General features: G+C 33.0%; 1 protein-coding gene across 9 annotated transcripts in view; it reads left to right on the top strand.

Moving 5' to 3' along the window:
- Positions 1-13111, top strand: part of Shal (potassium voltage-gated channel protein Shal) — a 114918-nt gene that overhangs the window by 60981 nt on the left and 40826 nt on the right. For all 9 annotated transcript variants that reach the window (XR_012046964.1, XR_012046962.1, XR_012046963.1 and 6 more), the window contains exon 4: positions 8854-9006. Coding sequence is in view for 5 of the 9 variants with exons in the window: in XM_072894913.1 (XP_072751014.1) it covers positions 8854-9006 (153 nt within the window). In the remaining 4 variants the exon portion in view is untranslated. The remainder of the gene's footprint in view (positions 1-8853; positions 9007-13111) is intronic.

A 13111-nucleotide genomic window follows, 5' to 3' on the forward strand; every position in this document is an offset into this window, starting at 1 on the left:
CGTAAAGAGTGGAGATTTAATTTTCTTGGATTTTTTTTAAATATTTTTTGAAAAAACTAAAAAAAGAAAATGTGAAAAATCAATTAGTTTAATATTAGTATTAATATTTTTTTATTGTATATGATTTTGATAAAAATATAAAACATGATAACGTCAATACACAATGTCGATAATATGTCAATAAATCGGAAAATAAGTAATGCCAAAATTTCCGATATTGGAAATTTTCGTAATGAATGGTTTAAACAAAGACTTAGGAGTTATTTTAAATCAAAGTTTATAGAATGTAATGTCATTTTACAGTAAGTAATCATTCTTCTAGAAAGTAAATAACAAATAACAAATACTTAACGTAATACTTGACATAAATAATAAATTACCTTTTTATTGATTTAAACTTAACCTTTTAACTAAAAATAGATTTGAGACTTAATTGAAGGGATAATTATAATATAAAAATAGACTTGAGACTTAATTTCTAGAGTGATTATAATATAAAATAAGTCAAAGAATGAAATACTTTTAGTTCACATCTTTTATATACGTAACATGCCATATTTACGTATTATACGCAGAATGGAACATATGGCATGTCACAAGAAACAGGGCTACAAAGTTATTTAACAAAATTTTCGAACAATAAAATAAAAATTATATCTATTAAATATTTTTTGTCGAGGAAGAGAAGAGAAACAAAGAAAGATAAATTTTCAATAAAAGAACACATTTTGCGCGATTCGTCATAAAAACGTCCGCTCAGAATTGGATATTCTCACCCAGACCCGTCACACACAGATGCGCGGACTACCAAAGTGCATACTAGATGAGCCTCTTTACGTCATCGTGCCGCTAGCATTCGTACAAACGCGAAGATATTTCGAGAATCCGACAAGAGATAGAGTGGCTCTCTCTTCTTCACGTGGATATTCCAGCGGAATTCTTGTGCCTCTCGTGCGAATTTGCATTGTTACACGTGAAGGGAGCACATCACGGTTGCGGTTAAGACGATGAAATAACAGTGCAATCACCATTTCAATTTATGCACTGCCTTTGTGAATAACAAATATGCAATTACTGATTTATAGTTTGTTATTATCGTATCAGATATTTCTGCATAATACTTAAATAAATCTAGATATAAAATAGGTTTTATATATTACTGGAAAGAGAAAAGAGTTTGGGATTTTAATCTTTTTTTTATATAACAATCATCTATTGACCCGGTTTTATTTTATTTTGTCTTGATTTCTCCTCTTAAAAGAAAGTTCCTCTTCGTCTTTGATGGACGCGGCCAATCGTCGGTGTCTTCGGAACGGCGTATTGATTTCTTCCGGGCCGCAGTCGTGGGCTCGATCGAACGTCATCAGGATCGTAGACGTGGTACGTCGTCACCGTGACTAATTATAGTCCGTCACGATATCGAGAAGCGATTCGATGATAGCGACTGTTAGCTTTTTCATTTTGCGTAGTGCAATCGTCAGGCGAAAAATCATCAGTAAAAAAAAAAATTAAAGTGACTGGAAGATATATCGAAAGAAGGTTGAAAATCTCGAAATGTAATGAAATAAGGTTACAGTCTATTGATTTTGTGGAAGCATTGCGGGAAATTTTTTTAGTTTTTTTCTTTTCAAACCAGATAGTTTTACCAGTAATAATAAGATGGTTGGCAAAGAAAGGATAGATGGAAAGTAAAATCTATTCGAGAATGATATAATGCTTTATAGTTTCACATTAAAACAAATACGCGCACTATCTTCTCGAATTGCAACGAAATCATTAAAGTTAAAATAAATTTGGGAGTAGAATTGAATAAATTTGTAATGAGATTCTTGAAGAGATCATGTAAATGAATAGAATCAATGCCGGCATTTGCCTGAAAAAGTGCGTTAATAATTTTTAAATGGAATAAAATTGTATGAAAAGAATATTTTTTGCTATAAGACAGTAATCAATCAATAAAATGTATTAAGTGATTAAATTCTGATAAATAATTGACTGTAGATCACGATCTTTAATGTTAGAATTTAATTAATATTATATTTGGTGCGTCTTGAAAAATCGTTGCAAAATGACATTTTCCATTAGGACTGAAAAAATATTGACAAAGATTGTGATGTATGTTTTTTTTTTTTTTTTTTCTTTTTGAGATATATATTTAATTAAATTTTTTGATAAAAAATAGTGAAAAAAAATGACAGTACGCCCGAACAATTCGTGAGAGTTTGCGAAATGTCAAGTATTATTTCAACGAAAAATATACAGTTCAGTTAATACTTGACGTTTCGAAAAAATCTGTTGTCGTAAAATATTGTTTTAGTCGAGATAAAAAAAAATGTCGCATCCGTGTTTCCTCTTTCTTCCCGTTCATTAGATAAATTTTCAGTGAGTTTCGCCGCGTGTTTCGTAGAATAGCACATTTCTCGCATAACAAATGTTCCTCGGAAATCAACCCCGAAGAAATAGGTGAATAGAATGTGGCTAGTTCGCAGTTACGTATGCATTGCCTGCCGAAAAGTAGTATGCATGGGCGCTCCTGAATTTAATATTAGCCAACTGGAAACAAATCTTCATGGGAAAGAGTGAAAGTCTAAATAGAGAACACTACTGGAACGGAATGGAGCAAATAAAGTAACTGACTGTATTCTGACTGTCGCAGCCGTGACCTGAGCTTTTTCGGGTAGATTTTTATATCTTATTACATATGTATATAAAATTTTTGACCGTGAGACATCTGCCACAGCGAATTAAGATACGCAATATTTTGTGACGATTTATCATTAAGTGTCAGATACTAATATTTTATATTAATATTATTCTTATGAAAAATTATTATTCTTATCAAAAATTGAGAAATTGTGAAAAAACAATAGATCAAATCAGAAAAAAGTTTTCTTTGCAACCATAGTAAATACATAAGTTTGTGAACCTCTTATATATAGTACATTTGATGTAACATTCATTGCAACACTTTTAACACTGAAGGATTTTCATCTATTAATAATTTTTTCAATATTTCCAGAAATGTTTGAAACTTATCATTCTTTTCTAATATCAATATAGAATTTATCCGGTTTACATCTTCAAAGGCGTCTCGGTATTTTCATTATAGTCGTAAAGTCTACAAAATTATCGTGTAGCGTATTCGAACGTATCGCTTCTGATTATCTTGATGAATCTGACGATTGGTCTAGGTATCGTTGGACAGACGATGTCTGATATGCAGTATGTCGTCGGTTTGCGGCTGATATCGACGTATGTATGTGCAGCGGTCATTCCGTTGATTCCACAGATACCGTGGCATTTAGACAATGCATGCTCGCAATTCCGTCGCTGTACTTCTGACAATGCGTTTATTCTTGATTGTAATTCTGTACCTCGCCACGGAATGTTGTAAAATACTGTGTCAACCAAACAGTTGTTCGCTTATATGTTTATAATTATTGCATTGGGTGTCGCAGGTATTTTACTTGTTATCATTTTTATTCGAGAGGATGATTTATCATATAATTACAACTATTATTAAATATTGAATCCATTTCAACATTTATCACTTTTAATTTTGAGAATTTTTATGTACGATGTTATATAATTAGTTTACGCGGATAATTTTATTATGACATAAATATGTAGAAATGAAATATAAAATCGAATGCAATAGACAACCACTTCCACGTCGTGCCATCCAATATTTCCATCATTAATGATTGCATAAAATCGTCGTAATTGCCGTATGTTCCAATTAATTTCCCGCAATCGCCATGAGAGTTGCATCGTTACATGTGATGTAACGCATTGTTTCACTGTCAACGAACCGAAACCAGGAGTTATGATCCATTACATTCCCGTGACGTAGAGTACTTCGCGTAATAAAATCGTGATAAAATCTCCGAGATCAAATGTAGGAGTAAAATTGTCATTTAAACTGACATTCGTATATTGTATTAAATACGAAACTTATTTTACGCGATGGTTTGTGTTGCATGGTACAAGACGTATTTGTAAAAATAAATAGTGGTGAGTGATTTTATGCGCACAAGAAACCTAAAGAAGACTTTCTCGAGAAATTATGGTATGCATACACGATATTATACTCGTTCTCGAAGAAACATTGCGGGAAACTATATCTTTTATGTGAGTGGATGTTTAAAAGTTACTATTACACCTCTCTCAGTTTTCAGTGTCGCTCTAATATTTTAAAAACAACTAAATTTTTTATTATGACGCAGGTACACGGTTGTAAATATTATACAGGAAATTTGAATGGATATAAAAATAAAAAGTGATAATATTGTATAATAACTAGTTCATCTGCTATGTCATTTTATTGTTAAAAGCTATATGTCTATTTTGAAAGAAAAAAATAGCAAATAACAAGAACAAAAGTTTATCAGTATTTAAGAGAATCTAAAAGTGACAAATATATATTTTCTAATATAATTATATTAAGTTTTTAAAAGTCTTTATTATATATATAATTAAAAAATAATGTATAAATATTGTAGAAGTAAATAAATATAACTTAATTATTTAAAAATAACTTTAGGGAGATAAAATACAGTATGAAATCGACAGTAATTATATCTTTCTATATTTTCTGAGAAGAAGCATAGAGAAAATCTAAAGATCTGCAAGTTTCCGAGAGGTCATACGGAGTTACGTGTTGACTTGCCCTTTCGCCAAGTAAGGGAATCGCATGAGTATATCGATATGCCGTTAGGGTCGTAAAATCGCGAAGCATGGCAGGTCACGATGCCGTATCGAGTTATTTATGAAGCAATGTCACAATCGCTGATTTACGAACGCCGGGAATGTGTCACGTCCGGAATGCATATGCATCCCGATCGCGTCTTACGATCTTCTGATCCCGTCATTGCAGCTCTATATTGAATTATGACATCGAAAGACGAGAAACGACGTCGTGAAATAAATTGACGCATGTTTGTAAAATTCACTGCTGATTTTTCTTTTTAATTTTAATATTCAAAGTGTAGCGTTTGCACAAATAAATTAAATCATCTGATAATTTACTGATGAGTAAAATATTCTAAAAAGCGTTCAATTCTATTTTATTAAATGTAAATGATCGTATGTGAGAAGCTTGTCCGCTGTCTAGAGCAAAAATGGAACTCATACGATTTTCGTATAACGCTATAATTATTAAATACGATAATCGATGATTCCTAAAATCAGTTTATATATAAAACTTTGATGAAGCATGTAAAGCGATACGCATATTGAAGGGATAAAAAGCTGTTGATAAATCTGAAGAGATTCAAGTATCGCGTTAATTCTTTGCCCACCAGAGTACGGGATTGGCGAAAGTTTCGAGGGATCGATCGGTCCATCGTACACTGGCGCATCTAACCCATCCATCTTTCTGAAACCGTCATTAGCGGCGTTCCCTTTCGCGCACTACCCGCGTGAACAATACGATACGCGCAGGAGCGTATCGCGAGCTCTCACGAGAAAATAACAGGGATAGGGGAGACGAGCGGTATCTTTTATTGGACAAATATCTCCGCCCTCATAGCGGCTCTTCGTTTTATTTCTACGCTCAGTTACCCTCCCGAGGACGCAAGGCGATAAGGACGAGTCTAATCTGGTCTCCACGAAGGCAGCAAGAAAGATCCTGCCACATAGAATATAGGTCTTTCGTGAATAATCCTGCAGTAGGGTTGCCATATCCATATATGTAAATGTTCGTCCGAACATCATTCTTTCCCTAAAAAAGAATGAATAAAAGAGATCAGCAAAATGATTTCCATTGTATGAAAAGAATGCGTCCGCGTTTAAACATTGTATTATTTATAGTATACGTGTATAATATTATTTGTAATATACATATTTGTACGAGCTCTTTTGAATAAATTGCGGGATTATTATGGATAATCCTACGCAATGTTTCTTGTACAAATTGCATAACTTTTGCGTCAGTATTAGAATACATTGGCTCGAATAATGAGGGTTTTACGACGACAAATCGCGTCTCTTCAGATAGCTCGCGCGTTGAAATACGAACAGTCTCTTGTGAGTAATCCTGTGGTTTTCCAAGATCGGCTATGCTCGAATACAAGCCATCTGTACCTTTGAAAGATATGGCTTCCTCGGGAATTCTTCGAACAGCTGACGAAAGCCATTTCGTACATGACACGATAACTTTTTGACATCAATACTTTGTATCGATCCATATTATATCATAGTGCGAGAATAACAGACATCTGTAGTGCTTTTCTTTTCTTCTTTTACAACGTATTACAATAGAGAATTTGATTTTTTATCATTTAAAGTCTGTTTGATTTTTTAATAAATATTAATGCATATTAAAAAATAAAACGTAACGTGTAATTATAATAATATTATTAATATATTAAATTATATACCAAACAGAGTAGTATATTGGAGTAAAAATAAAAGGCATGGATTTTTCATTCTAAACGCTAATCAATGTAATCTGCTAAAGCAATCTGTCAATTATGTATAATATAGTAGCGTAAACCTGCTAATTATGTAAAATGCCGAGAAAATAGTTACCGCGATTACGATCATCAATTTTCGCACGGAAAAAGTGTTTCCCAGTTTGCGTGGATCACGTCGAGTCGTTTCGAGGGCGTTTATCGCAAAGGAGATCGAGGTGCTGCTCCATTCTGTACGAGCAATATCCTTTTGCGCGACATGGAAGAAACGGCGACGTTCACTCGGCCGACATCAAGATCACTCGATAACCTCCCATTTTCCGAGCATCGTCCCCACAGGATTTCTTTGAGACACCTCGTTTTTCACGCGAATCACAGAGAGAGAATCTTCCATTCAGTTTTTCGTACATCTACTGGAGCTTTTCAAGTAATTTAACTAACAATGAGAAATATCTCGCGAAGAATGTAAAAAGAAAATCTATTTGATATTAATTTTGAAAGGAAAGTTTGAGAAAATATCTGAAATAGAATACTTTCTTTTTACACAATTGCATTTTATTTTTATTTGCATGATTAGCAATAATAGTGTTAAGAATTATTTAACATGTTAAGTTGCAAATGTGAACAATTTGATTAAAAGTTATTCAAATAAATTATCAATAAAATTTAATATTTGTAATAAAATTTTGTTACATCTATCTTTGGCTATTTCGATATAATTTTTTAGTTTATAATAAAATATATATATATATATATATATATATTTTCTATCACTCTGCCAGATATAAAGTTAAACAATTTATGATGTTCTGTATCTTCAAACGCGTGTGATATTTATTTTATTTTGGTACACTATTAATTAATTAAAACGAAAAAAATTTTATTGAAAAAATAAAGTATAAATTCCACGAGACCCAATACGAAATATTATTTTCTCTCAAAAGGCGCGATTTTTTCAGCTGGCGTTTTTCTAACTATTTAATAAGTAATGTATAAAAAATTATAAAAAGATAACATGAACAAATATTGGATCAAAGTTACCATTGATATTATTAAAATCCCAGTATTGATTGGAATTAAATTTTTCTGAAGCAAATAAATAAACTAGTGTTGCTAATTATTATATTTCATCGATTGTTATATTACATTTGACCTATTGTAGCTTACTTATGTGATAACATACAGGTGTAATTAAAGTATTAATAACTGCCTTAGTACGAAATACAATGCATTCTAAGCAGAAATTTGTAGATGAAACATGAACATGAAATAGTGCAACGACGAGGTGGCTTCGCTTTCTCTGTTTGTTTTCTCGTCTCACAGTAATTCGGGTTAACCAGAAACTTTGTATATAAATTAAACAATACATGACAAGCGAACTTAGGTTGATAACATGTGGAGAAATACATTTATTTGTTTTGTTTGCCATAGGAAAATCAAAGTATATGCAAAAGTAGATTAATTAATTATTTAGTTGTAATATGAGAATTTTATTATTCGTTAAAAATTAATATTTAATAAAAAATACATTAGGAAAGTTCTATATTTTAGACAGAATATATATTATATATGGTCAAGAAAGTGTAAAATATGATTATGCTAAAAACGTGCTAACATATTTCTGCCGCGACACACTTTATACACGATTAATCATTTTGATATATTAATATAAGATATATTTAAAGAAGAAAATAATTAATTAGATAATAATTCTATTTATGTCAGGTTAAAACCGTGTGTGATGATGACTCTATAGATACGCTTCCGCTGTAGCTAATGCAGATAAATGTGTCGTAGCTAACGCAGCAATGTTTTTTAATCATTTCTTCTGCATGTCCAATATTACACGGAGTTACTTAGGTAATAATTCCAACAACAGCGCATTTATCCATGTCCTATCTTGCACAGCTTAAACCAAGCTTTCCAGTAATGCCACTCGTTCTAATTAATGTGTCCCACTTGAAAATTGGTGCCATTTTCAACTTCACAACTCCTTGCTCTTTTTCATAAGATGAATGGAACTAGGAGGATCCGTACGTCGTAGTTTTTCTTATTACATTCTCTTTATCCGGTCCAATGGCTTATTTCCGTCCTTCAGCTACACTATTCATTGTGAATTCGTTGGATTTTCTTTTCAACATTTGCATCACTATACTCTTTCAGTTTTTTTTCCAATATTTCTTTATTCTTTTTTTTCTCATCTCGATTTCTTCAATAGTTTATTGGATATCCATTATGTGTCCTTTAACATTTTCTATTTTCTTTTCCTTTAGTTTATCCTGCTTGTTTTCTTATTTGTTATTCGAGCTTTTCACAGCTCGACGAATATTTTCATCAACATTATTGCGCATGAATGAACCTTATGTCCCGCCGCAAGGCCCTTCTCTTCAACGTAAGAAACCTCTCACTCAACAGTCTCGTCTGTTATTGTTTTTTCCAGGACCGTGAATTCGTGGAGATGGAGGTGCCGTACAACGGTGCCCCGAAGAGGCCGGGCTCGCCGTCGCCCCTGACCTCCCCCGCGCACAGCACTGCCTCCAGGGGCGGCCTGCTGCAGTCCTGCTGCGGGCGCTGCTACCCCCAACGTTACCAGGTACGCGGTCGACGTATACTCGCCTCGATTACCTCCATAAGTGAGACCGCGCCCTCGTCCTCCTCCCATTCTCATCAATCACAACCCGGTCGATCGCATTATCAGCAGGCCCCGGTCGATCCGACGACCGTGCCGAATGTCGTGTTCAACGTGCCGGGCGACGCTGACCGGCAGCGTCGTCAGGGCGCGAGCTCGTCCAGTCCGTACAACGAGACCAGGGTGTGAGCCAGGGGTAAGGACTATCGGCGCTAAGAACTTATATCCTAGCTACCCGGCGGCGGAATCGATCGCCGGAAATCGATCGCCGGGCGCGAAATACATCGCACAGCGAGACTCGGTTGCCTCTCGTCGAAATCCAGTTGAATAGACTGTCTAATTGAATAGATTGGGATTTTTGTTCTTCCTGGATGTTGAGTGTTTCTGTCGAGTTTTCAGATGCCGGTGAACGATCCGACAGATTTCTGCGGATATTTCGCGGATTTCGTACGGGACGAGACATTGGTGTAGTGGTGTATTTTCGAGTCTCGAGTTGCTGAAACTAACGGCTCCAAGCGCGACGAAAGTATTATTTATAAGCTCTCTTCGGCTCGCGGGCCGAATTAAAATCGACATTTTCGGGCGTGTAAGAAGTAAACCCGAGATGAGAACGCAGCTCGTAGAAGACTGCAATTGCGGCCAGATTACGGAATCTTAATTAAACTAACGTCTTCGAGGAGCGTTCAGTTTGGATGGAGCGCTTTTAATCACCGCTGCTAATGGAAATCAGCTGTTCCCAGCTCAATGAACGACTTTACGGTCGCAGCTCAGTTAATTCTTGATCCTTCAGGGTTGCCCTAGTCGTTTCCCAGCCAAAGTTTACAATTAACTAGGGCCTCTGGCGACAAAGACTATCTGCAATGCGTATTGCAAATAAAGAAGAAAACAGATTACTACATATTCTGTCTCTTTTTATAGAGCACTGCAGGTACTCTATCTTCGTTTTTCTTCTCGTTCATATCTTGTGCAATTTTCTTCTAGCTAAAATATTAATTATCATTACTGCGCCATTTTTCCTTCGGCGCGATTAACTTTCCTGAAGAATAAATCGAAAAAAAAGATGAGTTTCGAGAGATTAGTAAAATTGATGGAGATTTTATTCATTCAGATCGAATCTTTCGATTCTCAAGATAACTTCGTGAAGATTCAAGAACGATTGATTATGCGGATTGAATTAAATCTATGGATTTAATATGCTCATAATTCACGACTGGCTGTGCTAACAATAAATAATGAGATTAAAGCCTTTGTTCTTATCCAGAGATTTATAGAATTATGTCATTTTTGTTGTTTTATTTTTTTATAAAGCTGGGCTTTTATATTCGTCGATATATTAACATAATATTTAATTTCAAAATTTTATCTTATTGTTCTTTTAAAATAATAGTTTTATATATATTTATATAACCATTATTTTAAAAGAATAATAAGATAAAATTTTTGAATTTCTAATTAAATATAAAATATTATGTTAATATATTGATAAATATAAAAGCTCAACTTTACAAAAAAAAAAATAAATAAAACAACAAAAATGACATAATTTTATAAATCTCTAGATATACATAAATACACACAAGCCTTATTTAAATAAATATAAAACTTATTATATTTTAAACAGATATACAATTAAAACTTTACATGTCTGAACAGTATTAAATTTAATAGGTATATCAAAATGTATCATTTTTAAACGTATAAGGTTACGATGGAAGTGTTTAATAAAAAAAAAGAAACTTATATCTTTCTTTGAAAGAGAAGAAAATCAAAGTTCAAAGAATATAAAAATAGCATTCATAATGAGAGGAGTTGGAGTTAGATTGGAAACAGCAAAGAAGAAATTTAATAGGTAATCGATCTTATTTGCTCTTAATACTTCATTACGGATTAAAGTGGAAAGTGAATCTTACAATTAGAAATATATCCCGACTGTCGAAGAGAATCTAAAGCTTTGATCTGTGTTGTCCGTCTCCCTCTATTTGTCGAGGTTTCAAATTCTGAATTGGTATTCTCAGGAATCAGGCGATAATCTCGGTTCTAATCTTCATAAGGGTGCAGCGATTAATCGGATCGCCATCGTTTTGCTCGCTTGGTTTCCACAGATTTATTGTCGAAAATGTCCGGATTGGTTGACCAATGAGATGTCCCGTATGCGAGTGTTCCGATCCGCTACATTACTGTTGATTAATCTCTAAGATTACTCAGGTACGCATTTGGCCGAAAAATCTTCTCGCACATTAATTGTGGCGAGTTCGGATTTTCTTGTAGATAACTCTTATTGTTAGCAAAGGTCTAAAACCGTTATCTTATAGTCACTATTACCTCCTTGCCAAATTCTAAATCGATGTGGTAGTTATCAAGGTAGAATAATGACAAGCGCACTGAAAATTCTTTGCTCTTTCTCTCTCTTCATAATTATATTTTGCCATTTATATTGATTAAATTCATTATAAAAAATATTATTTATACAAAAAAATGAAATAAATTTTATTGAATTAAATAATATATAGTAGTTTTATATTTATACCTATGTGTGCATTATTCTTTTTCGATAATATTTAATTTATATATTATATTTTCGTGATTATTTCAAAATGTTTCCTTTTTTCTATATAATCTTGAGGTTTATAATTTATTTAATTTATGTTTATAGAAAATATTTATCTTATTTTTGTGCCGATACGATTTATTCATTTATAAAAATTTCCTTCCAAGAAAATTACCATGGTCAAGTGTCTGTTAAATTGAAATTCGTATTTATGTCTTCCTGCTGCGCAACTTAATTTTCTCAAGTGTATATTTTTATTCCCAATCGGTGTGTGTGTGTGTGTGTGTATGTGTGTATGTACTTATGTCTTGATCGTCTCGAGTATCTCGTGAAATGAATAATATTATCATTCGTGCGTCCGGGTATGTTTGTGCATGTATGTGGGGTGTGGGTGTAATTGTCTTCCTTCGTTATTTTATCGATTCTTTCTAATGTAGCATCATCTGTTTCCGTTTCATCATTCTGAATACCGCACAAAGTAAATAAAGTCGTCTCCCCGGATCACTTTTGCGCTTTAAAAAAAAATTAGGAGAGTAACGCGATTTTCTAAAACTTTTTCTTTCATGATCGCAGGAAAGCTATTTTAAGATTTTACATTTTCTTATATTAATGATTTTAACTAGTTATATATTAGTCATTATGACCTTTTATTACAATGAAGTTTACGGGTATAAAGTTTGATAATTACATTTTCTTAATAACATTCTAATAAGTATGTTGAAACGCGTTTAAGTTGTTTAATTTTCATTGTTAATTGTTTATTATTTATCTTACTTGTATTACATTACATTTCGTTTTTTGATACCTCGATTTATGTTTACATTTATGAAGAGAAACAATTACGCTATTCATCAAAATTGATGTTATTATTATATGATGTAGAAAACAAATTAATTATATTTTTCCGGATATAATATATATCTACATCATTACATTTTAGAACATAACCACATTAAATATTTTATTAAAGCATTGAAATTTTTTTGATATCGTAATAATTTGACAGGATTATTTTTTAATTTTCGAGGAATTGATTGAAAATACTTTTATATTATTTTTTTGTGTCGAATAGCGAAATTGGGACAAATTTCAAAAACAAAGTGCATTATTCGACCATCTCTATGGTAATGGTCGACAGCTCGACATGAATCTACACGTAAATCGACCTTCACGTGCTACCGAGGCCGATATTAATGAGAGAAAATGAGAAGTGATGAACGGCCCAACTGACCGACAAATCGAGGACGAAATCTCATCGAAACCCCATTAACAAATAATGTTGTTGTCTCGGTTTTCATGATTGCCATTTTTCAACTGTCCCACGATGATGCTTCAAGCTGTTTGATGTCTTTTTAGCTTTTTCTTTCGATTTTGATAGATTCTTTCGTCGTTTAATCATATTTGCGAGTGTGAATCTCAAATCCTTATTGTACTCTACTATTGTATAAAAGATTTGCAGTGGCCATTCTGAATGAGGACATTTTGAAATTTAATTTCTAATATAATATGTAATTTTAAAAG

Source organism: Anoplolepis gracilipes, chromosome 6 (genome assembly GCF_047496725.1).
Source record: "Anoplolepis gracilipes chromosome 6, ASM4749672v1, whole genome shotgun sequence".
Lineage (NCBI taxonomy): Eukaryota > Metazoa > Arthropoda > Insecta > Hymenoptera > Formicidae > Anoplolepis > Anoplolepis gracilipes.